A 10120-nucleotide genomic window follows, 5' to 3' on the forward strand; every position below is an offset into this window, starting at 1 on the left:
TCAGGTTATGTCCCCTGATCACAATGACAGCTGCGTGTTGCTTTAAAAGGCCTCAGAGGTGAAGGACAGATTGAGAGAAAGGTGTCGCATGTTAAGGTGGCTAATTATTGGCCTCCTCTCATTGGTTGTTCCCCGACTGGCATTGGCTGCAGCTGTGGGTCCTCTCTTAATTGCAGCGCACAAAAGCCACGTGAAGCGCCAAGCACCGTGCACGACCTGCTCCGGTGAAGGTTCAGTCTCAGTTGGGGAAGCAGCTGCTTGAGAGATGGAGATGACGCGCGCTGGGCTTCTGTTGCTGCTCGTTTGTTCTGCCCACAGTTACCGGTTTAGAAGTGGAGCCGGTCGCGGTCTGGCTGTGCGAAACCCTGACGCTGAATGGGACAGACTGGCGACAATGATGTCCGAAGAGAGGAGAGTGGCTTCTTCACCCGGAAGGTGGAAGGCTTCCCCCTTAAAAGCCAACGTAGACACCTTCCCTCAGTTCAAGCTCATCTCCATGTCCAAGTATCCGAAAGAGGCTTTCAAGCCAGAAAAGGGTGTCCGACCCCTACCTGCGTTTGCCACGGAAATCTTAGTGGTTCCCTCTAGTACCGGAACAACAACCGCAGCAGCAGCAGCCAGAGCACCTGTGGTCGAAGTCCTTTGTCACCTTGACAGAATTTACGTGAGAGTTCTGCGTGCGGGGTTTAGGAGTGTGGATGCTTACAAATATATGAAGCTAGGTTCCTGTCCTGTTAACCAAGGCACCAAAGAGCACTACTACTTCCTGTACCTTCTGACAACTGACTGTAACTACAAAAAAGAGGTTGGTTTTATTTATTTTTTTTATTTTAATACGTTTCTGCTTCATTGTGACCAACTACAACTAACTCAAATGTGTTTCAGAGTCTGCCAGATGTTCTGTCCTACACTAATGTGCTCGAATACAACCCAACTGGTCCAGTTTTAAGGGAATTGCCATTTGTTGTCCCTGTGCAGTGTAAATATCATAGGTATGTCTTTGACTTTACATTATAACAGTTTTATCACCTACATGCATTTCATGTGTAATTTAGATTTTTAGGGAGACTAATTTCTATGCTTTTAAAACTTTAATGCATATGTTCACTTGACTGTTGCAGGCTTTTTCACTCCTACAAAGTTGGTTTTAATCCCATACTACAAGGAGGCACAGTATTCAAAGAACTCACACCAAAACAAAATGCTGTACTTCAGGCACAAGATGGTATGTTCTTTTATTTTAATGTGTCTGCATTACTATGTACAATTTTAAAACTACCTTTCTCCGCCCTCACTACTTGAGCAAGCTTTCTAGACACGGGATAATATCCTAAAAATCAAAACCTTGACAATTGGGAGGGCTAAACCTTTTCTCATTTTGTTTGTTAAACTACTGACATCTGTATGAGGTGAAACTTTTTTTATTAGGGCTCTAGCTAAATGTGAGCTGAACACACAGTGAGTGATTAGAAGCTTGAGAACTTTTGGTTCATGCATTTTATTTCCTCTTTCAAGCCAATACAGAGGGGATCTGTTAATCATTTAAAGCTGACAACACAAAAGCATTCATCAATATACTAGGCTTTTAGTGAAGTATTTGAACTCTTGTGATTTTATTTTTTGCTAAATTAACCCTTAACGTTTACCGAATACCTTTTTTTTAAATTTGTGAGTGTCCTTATAACGGGGACTTTGTTTCAGCCTCAGGAAATGCACTCTCTGGCAGCAAAACTTACACCTTGGGTCAGCCAATGTTCTTTGAAGCAAAGACAGCAGATGCCACTACACAATCTGGTAATCAGCGGATGTACATCAACGAGTGCTTCATGACTGCAGACCAATCCCCCAACTCTACCCCCAAATATACAGTCATCAAAAACCAAGGGTTAGACTTAAAATGGTTTCAAGAACAACAATAAAGAGAAACTCACTTTGTTCACTGTAAATATGCATATTCTCTCAATTGCAGCTGTATGATTGACAGCAAGCTGATATCGCAGTCCAAGTTCCTCAGCGGCTCCTCAAAGATGTCCCAGAAATTCCAAGTGTCAGCCTTCATTTTCAAGGACAGGGTTTCCACTTCCTCCGTGTCGCAGGTATGCCGGTGAAGTAGAGCTGTGCACTCTCATTGTCCATCTTTTTAAACTCGCATCTAATGTCTTTCAGCAACTCTACATGCACTGTGATGTCACTATGGGGGAATCGCCGCCGTCTCCAAGTTCTAAGGCTTGCAATTACGATTCAGCAACCAAGAAGTAAGTTGTTGGGCACCCACAGGCTCCGATGGTTTAGACCGTGTCATGTGAGCTTGACTGCCTTAACAACTTGATGGTATTTTGAGTGTTGCCATCTGTGGTTGTGTATCTTCAAACTTCCCAGGTTATGTTTGAAGACCTACTAAAACTCTGAATTGTTTAGGTGGAAGGAGCTTTATGGTTCTGACTCTGTGTGCACCTGCTGTGAGACGACCTGCCCCTCAGCACAGGCCACCGGTAAGTTTCCACATCTTTGTTATACATCACAGGAAGTTATTTTAAAACCCTTGTATGAATGGCAGACGCTTTACACATCATCCTAATTTGCCACAGGGCTTATCTCGAGTGGTAAATGCAAGCTTTTAGTTGTCTTACTACAAAGCTGATCTTCCACTAACGCAGATTTGATTGCAAATTCTATTTCAACAGCTTCCAAGAAGACTATCTCAAGCGCCTCTTGGAAGGTCAACTTGAGTGACAAGGATGGCCATGTGAACGTTGAACCTCGGATGAGATCGCTTGATACTGACCAATTCAATTTGGACGACTCTGACATGGCAGTGCACGCAGACTTCATCAACTACTGGGAAGATGATTAAAATGTGTGTGGTTAACTTTTAAAAAAATAAATTTCTTTCTCTTGTACTTGACATTTCTCTGGCTTGATGTGCACATTCATTCTTCTGCGGGTGAAGAAACTAACCCTAATTTCAACTGTACACTTAAGTCTTTAGAACAGAGTTTCTCTCAAACTGCCCTGTCAACACGCCAACATGATCATTTATCAACATCTGTGTGTTTCTAAGCATTTCCTGGAAATGCATCACAGTATTTCTGTAGATGCAGTTTTGTACCACAAGGGGATAGAAGAGATTCACTGGCTTTGCTTGGGTAAACTCTGCAGGAAGCAGCATAATCTTCTGAGTTGCGGGGTTTCCAATGAAGACATTGTGCAGAAGCTTTTTCTCCAGGCTTCTCTCCATGAAGTCAAACAGATCTCGTAGCCTGCAAGCCACAAGACTAGGTTTCCACTGTGATGGGTCTTTGGTCAGAAGCATGTGAAATAGAACCGTTTTGAAATGGGAGAACTTGAGCAGGCAACCTGCAGACATTGCAGTCTGTCTCTGGTGAAGGAACCATGCAATTTCAAGAGTTTGCATGTGGCATGGGTTTTCAGGCAGGTGTTTGGAGAGGCATTGCAAGAGACGATCTTCATAGATGGTCAGGGAGAGCGTCCAGTGAGTGTCTAAATTGCTCGGGGAGAAAGGTGTAATGTAAAAATGAGCATCGGAGTTGAATTTAACGACAGGATTCATACTGAAGCAGAGCTTCTTCCCTGATCTGAATCTAACAACCAGAGCACCTGGAGCATCAATGTAGCAAATACTGAGCTCAAAATCATACTTGTGTGAAATCTGAGCCCATGCTTGTTTGATCGTGCTCTGGAACCATCTAGTAACCAGAGATTTTGACAGGAAGGGGGTGTTCTTCAAGCAGAGAGGGTGCTCACAAACATCAGTAGTTTTTGTCTGTACTTTCTCATTCTCGCAATGCAGCAGGCAAACCATGTCGTCGGCACCAGAAGAGTGGCAGGGGCAGTCATTTTGGAATTTGTTATCCTCTACCAGTTTTATTTGACCACAGACTTGCATATCTGGCAGCAGGTCACTCCCCTGGTGATTCGAGAGCAGGCACTGAAAATCATACGGCTCAGGTGGAGTGAAGGGTACTATTAAATCACATGAATCCAACAACTGACAGTCCTCAATCACCATGCCTCCATCCCCCTTACAGACCACCCTCATGGCCTCCACCATATCATTTGCAAACCCCTCTAAAAACTCTCCCTCCCTCCACTTGTTATTAGATGAGGCTTTAACATATTTAGAGTGGAAGTTCTGCAGCGTGTTGCTGTCGGGCAGTGGCACTTCACCAGTGATGCAAGTCCCAGAGAGGGTATTGGATTCATCTGGTCTCATTGAGTTTTTTCTCAGGTATTTCCTGACGAAGCGGATGATGGAAATAATGGAGAAGGTATTCCATATGTACCAGAGGTAATCCTCCTGCCAGTCAGGCATCGTCTTCTCTGAGGTTTCATTTTCGGACACCTGGGTGTGGACCTCTGGTGGAGACTCGTCAGGCTTGTGTTGTGGAGCTTGTGGTCCGACTGGGTCACTGAAAAAGCCACCAGTCAGGATGTCTTCCTCCCGTTTACTCCTCACCTCCAGCAGAAGGTTTCCCTGTTGCTCATGTTCAGTGTCTGAAGTCGTCAGAGAAATCTGCGATTCACTTCTGAATTTAAGTGGCTGACTTGTGTCAGACTGTGATGCAAAATGTTCTCCAGCATAATCCTCCTCTGAGTCGGGCTTGGAGACGGTCACATCTTTTTCGCCTGATGTATGTTCGTCAGAAACATGAGGATCAGACTGATATGGTTCCTTTACAACAATTTTCATCTTATTCGGAGGCCCTTTGTCGTCAGTCGGTTTCACTATCTCTCTGACAGGTGCCATTTCCTCCCCCAGCTTCTCTTCTCCCCTTAACAGCGTCTCCTCATGCCTTTGCAGACCCAGTGTGACGTTGTCATCCCATTCCTCCTGCACCCCCGGGTCATCCCTCGGACACAGAAGGAGACCCAGAGCCACGACAACCACTCGCAGCAGAGCGTCTTGCATCATCAACACTGTTAATGAACAAGTCACACAGAATATAGAATTGTTACCAAGCATTCCAGAGATCTTAAAGCTGCTTTGGTGATTAAAACACCATTGAATAAAAAACTTAAAATTGCAAATATACTTTGAAAGATTTTTCTCGCAGTGAATTTAAATCGCGATGCAAGTCTAGATGAGCTATTTCCTTGATGGCAAGGAAGCATCTACTTCACTTATTTCTATGGTCACATTTCATATTACATCAATACAGCACATAGCATTAAACAAGAAGAAGAAGAATACACACCAGAAGAAATATTTGATTACCTTGATGTTGCGACGTTCCAGTAACGTGTGAGTAGGTGTAAAGGAGGAAGAGAGAAACCTTGCACAGCCTCAGGCTCGGTGATCTCTTCCTATTTTGGCTGTAGGTTGTGTTTCGTGACTTATTTCCTGCACGGCCTCCACACCCTGCCCATGTGCTCTGCTGCGACATCTTCCTGTGCAATACTGTGAAGAAAACAGATAACACCAACTTCCTCTTTTCAACAGACCCTATATGACGGGCCAAGCATTAGGCTGCACACTTTTAAAATATAAACTAAGGGTAAAGAATGCTCTGTGCCTATGAATGGTAGAATTTATTGTCTTGTAGTTTTGTATCTGGTTTGTCGAACTAAATTAAACTGGCTGTGTAATGTAAACTAAAACGATCCCAGAGACAAGGATTGATTTACATGTGATAGCCACTGTGACCTGATTTATTTGGTTCTGTTGAGTCGAGTGGAAACAGATTAACCTTCCACCTCTCAGACAACAACCAAATGTTCCAGCCAAAGCCACAGATATTTGAATGGTTTTTGCCTGTGTGGATTGTTATGGCGATGCCTGAGCAGCACTCAGTGTTCATACAACTTCTGCAACTTCTGTTAACATGACTACATATCTCTGCATTCATCTGAGGAAGCCAGAACGATTATTTAGGTCAACTGCGAAAGAACGGGGAACCTGCGTATAAGTGATTGCCTGAGCTCTGTGGTGTTTAGGTTTGAGAAAGTGCAGGTTGACTCTTTTGTTACGTCACACTAAACACAGGTGCATGTGAGGGGAGGGGCAGGACGACAGGTGATACGTCGGCTTTTGACATCACCACAGAGTTCATGAGACTCCTCTCAGTCACGGCTGTGATAACAACTACAAGTCTTTTATTAGGGATATTTACATTTTGTGAAAACGTCCTATCCTTTTGTTCATCCACTCTCAAGAGAACAGGTAAGTGTGTGTGAAGTTACTTTTTGATCTGATGAATACCTGTAGATTCTTGACTTGTTTCACTGTCCGTAGCTACAACACACAGACAAATCCTCAGTCTGATGGACAGTTGGTTTAGGATAATAGTGTCTGGTTTTACTATGAGCATGTGTGACTACTATTTTTCTCATCAGGTGACTTTTCAGAGAGTCCTTATGGGATAAATAATAACTTTTCATTGGTTAATTAACAGTTTGCAAATTATTTGTGGAACAGTTAAATGTCATTGCTAAAAACCAGCAGGTTATTTCAAACTAGATTATTCTATTTCACAATTTATTATCATTTATAACTGGAGTATCAAATGATTGTAACCACCTTTTATTAATAAAATATTTACATTTATATGCCTAAAATGAAAAATGAAAGTGTCTACTGTATGATCTGTGAGGGGTCAAAAAGGAAAGGCACTTTTTGTGTCCATTATATCACAACCACCGACACAAACCTTTTCATAAGTTCCTTTTTTTTTTTTTTGTTTAATTTGTGTTAAAATGCCTTCCTGCATCATTGGAAAGCATTAAAGGTTGTACCCTAAACACGTGAATGCTAAAGTTATATTTCATATGTTTAATGTCTAAGGAGAAGGGTTGTGCTTTATGTTGGTGGTTGTGACAGTATGAAGATGTATCAGTTCTTTATTTGTGATTCCGCCTATGCACTCATTTAGGTCATGTTTGTAGTAACTTGTGTAAAGAAGTCAGGGCACATTTTGGTCCATCACTCTACTATTACTGTCTTTATTAGCCTTTATTGATGATGTTAATTGTTAATGTGCATGTATTGCTGTTGACCTGAGGGTTTACTACTCCCTGCTAATAACAGTTAATAGCTTGGCTTTATCAATCACTCCATTCTGGTTCTTATGAGAAAGTGACAATGCAATATCTTCTAGATGTAAATATAAGACAAACCAAAATGATTTTTTCTGCACAATAATGAAAGAGTCTGCATGCTTTGGCACCTTTTCTGCAACGTTTTAACGATTGGTTTAAAAGTTTCTACTGCCCTTCTGTCCACAGATTTATTCCATTAGAAGCAAATATCCACCACATCTCCCAAGATGGATAAGTTTCGTATGATGTTCCAGTTCCTGCAGTCCAACCAGGAATCTTTTATGAATGGGATCTGTGGTATCATGGCACTGGCTAGTGCACAGATGTACTCTGCCTTTGAATTCAGCTGCCCCTGTATGCCAGAATATAACTACACCTATGGGATCGGACTGCTAATTGTTCCGTCTATATGGTTCTTCTTGCTGGGTTTCGTTTTGAACAATAATGTGTCCGTGCTCGCTGAGGAATGGAAAAGACCCGCAGGACAACGAAGTAAGGATCCTTCTATCCTCCGCTACATGTTTGTTTCTATCACACAGAGGTCCCTGATAGCACCTGCAGTGTGGGTGTCTGTCACGCTCATGGACGGGAAGAGTTTCCTTTGCGCCTTCAGCATCAACCTGGATATTGACAGGTTTGGGAATTATAGTTTCATAACCGCGATGTCAGAGACGGAGAGGATCAAACTGCTGGCACGAATTCCCTGCAAAGACCTGTTCGAGCACCATGAAATAAGAATAGCAGCGTCACGATACATCAAGTGCATTTCACAGGTAGACTGTTTTTTTCTCTTTCTTAGTTTTCCAATAATAAATGGTTTGTACTCTATTTACTCGCTACAGCATGGCTAAATTTAATTCTAAGGGCCAGCTTCGCCTCTTGTTCACTTCCATCTCTGTGAGCAAGGAGCTGAATTAAACATTTGCTTCCAATGGCGAAGGAAATCCCAGAGGGCTTTGCGTCAACCAGGCGTTTTTTCATAGTAGGAAAAGTACACAGTAAACAAAAATAACAATAGTTATAAAATAAATTATGGCTGGATTCAAATTGCCTCCTGCTTCAGACTCCTGGTATTGTGCCCTCTGCTTTCTGATTTGAGAAATGTCAGTTGAGGACACTGATGTGAAGTCCTGGGTGTATCTTCTTGGAATGTAGACATTTTCACAGCCAGGGTGGAGTTGGCTGATTATGGTATTTCCCGACTACAGAGACGGAATGTATGACAAAACTGTCTAGAACAACTAAGCCTAAATAGATTAAGTATGAATTGACATTTTCTGAGGAGGTACAGTAAGGGACCTTAAATCCTTGCTATGGCCCTGCTTGTCTCACAGAAACACACACGTACACACATGTTTTTAATAAGAGTATAGCAATTTTTCAACTTCATCACCAAAAGTTATGACTCAGCTAAATTAAAATTGTCCTTGCATTATCCCACAAAAACTGTATTTAACTTAAATCCCCACCAGACTCTAATTCTGTTTGCTTTTTGCACTCGCTGAATCGTTTCTGTTCGCTTATTAGAGCGATAGATACGCTTTTTATGGTCTTATCATTCAAAGAAGTGGGAGCTATTTCAATTTGTCCCAAAAAAACAAAACAAACACACACCCACACCGTTTTTTAGGTCTTTGATCAGCTGAAGGGCAATTATCAAGACCTAAAAGTAACATGTCTATAAATTCCCATTGATATACAGATTCTGGAAATGAGCCATGAAGCTGCCAAAGGCCTTTAACATCACATGCTTGACTGTTTGACTTTAACCAAGTATCTACAAGGATAACAAAGTCCAGTTTGGGGAGGTTCCAAAGTAATGTTTAGCTTCCTATACTAATCTACCTGTCTGCATCTCACAGGCATGTGGATGGATGTTTCTGCTCATGATGACCTTCACAGCCTTCATGATCCGGGCCATTCGACCGTGCTTTACCCAGGCCGCCTTCCTCAAGACCAAGTACTGGTCACACTACATTGACATTGAGCGCAAGATGTTCGACGACACCTGTAAGGAGCACGCCAAGAGCTTCGCCAAGGTCTGCATCCATCAGTACTTTGAGAGCATCAGCGGCGAGATGCGCAGCCTCCACAAGCATCGCTCATACAAGAACGACAGCGATGATGACGACGAGGACAACAGGAGAAGTGATGAAGACAAGCTTCTGGGTATCAGGGTCCAGGATGATATGAATAAAGTTCTGAGGAACTGGCACAACTGTAAGCCAGCTCTGGCTCTGAGAAAGGAGAATATAGATGGTGAAAAAAATGGCAAACTAAATGGAGACGCTAATGGTGGGATGAATGGGCATGTAAAGGGACACCCCCCTGATGTGGAGAAAAAGGAATGGGCGGTGTATTACAGTAAAGTCTGAAGGGAAAAGTCAGTCCAGTTTTCAGAGGTTCAGAGTTTATCTTTTTAGTTTAGAAAACTAAGACATATTATCCAATTCAGTCAGAATGTCTCACTTTAAGCAGTGTTTAAGAGAGTTTTAGAAACGATATAAAGCGGAAATCAATGTATAATTTCACTTGTGAAATATGATAAGCTAAAAGTTAAATAAAATGTCATACCACTGGTTCATAAACAGTTAGTTCTGGGTGTAGGGCAGAACTTGTTGTAGTGTTGCCACGACTGCTGTGGGTTTCATCTCTAAGTCATGATTAACTATTGAAAATACTCTGACACTTCCCTCATGAGCTTGCCAATAAAACTAACTGTAAATTCCAGGCTGCAGAAGTGGAGCAGTTGAATCAGGCTTATAGTAAAGCATTTGACAGCACACTGGAGAATTCTTATTTGTAACCACACTAATGAATGATTGTGATGCTCACAAGTGTAGAGTACAGAATGACATGGGTCAAGTCAGCAAAAAACAACAACAGCTGCATATATACTAACCCTAACCCTAAATAAGCAGAACTTAGTCTAATGTTAGCTAACTTAAACTAGCTGTTTGCAGTGTCCTCTTTGGAAGATGCAACCTATGTCCTTTCTGGAAGGTTGAACCTAAGTGAGACTGTCTGGTCTGTGGTCCAATCTAAGATTTCCTTTTCGCATCAC

General features: G+C 42.2%; 3 protein-coding genes across 3 annotated transcripts; 2 read left to right on the forward strand and 1 right to left on the reverse strand.

Annotated features, from left to right (window-relative positions):
- Positions 1-202: 202 nt before the first annotated feature.
- zp3c (zona pellucida glycoprotein 3c) lies at positions 203-2905 on the forward strand. Its single transcript, XM_062388820.1, has 8 exons — positions 203-805; positions 886-992; positions 1122-1225; positions 1702-1885; positions 1970-2096; positions 2167-2255; positions 2419-2492; positions 2685-2905. Exons 1-8 carry the CDS (start codon positions 266-268, stop codon positions 2852-2854), a joined length of 1395 nt encoding a protein of 464 aa, XP_062244804.1. The 5' UTR covers positions 203-265; the 3' UTR covers positions 2855-2905.
- On the reverse strand, positions 2894-5315 carry LOC133954408 (inositol 1,4,5-trisphosphate receptor-interacting protein). Its single transcript, XM_062388819.1, has 2 exons — positions 5237-5315; positions 2894-4938 (listed from the first exon to the last, which is right to left on the reverse strand). The coding sequence occupies exon 2, from the start codon at positions 4931-4933 to the stop codon at positions 2978-2980; it is 1956 nt and encodes a 651-aa protein (XP_062244803.1). The 5' UTR covers positions 4934-4938; positions 5237-5315; the 3' UTR covers positions 2894-2977.
- Positions 5316-7244: 1929 nt separating this feature from the next.
- On the forward strand, positions 7245-9431 carry LOC133954447 (calcium homeostasis modulator protein 1). The gene is made up of 2 exons (XM_062388878.1): positions 7245-7829; positions 8919-9431. Exons 1-2 carry the CDS (start codon positions 7284-7286, stop codon positions 9429-9431), a joined length of 1059 nt encoding a protein of 352 aa, XP_062244862.1. The 5' UTR covers positions 7245-7283.
- The last annotated feature ends 689 nt before the right edge of the window (positions 9432-10120 follow it).

Source organism: Platichthys flesus, chromosome 5, assembly GCF_949316205.1.
Source record: "Platichthys flesus chromosome 5, fPlaFle2.1, whole genome shotgun sequence".
NCBI lineage: Eukaryota > Metazoa > Chordata > Actinopteri > Pleuronectiformes > Pleuronectidae > Platichthys > Platichthys flesus.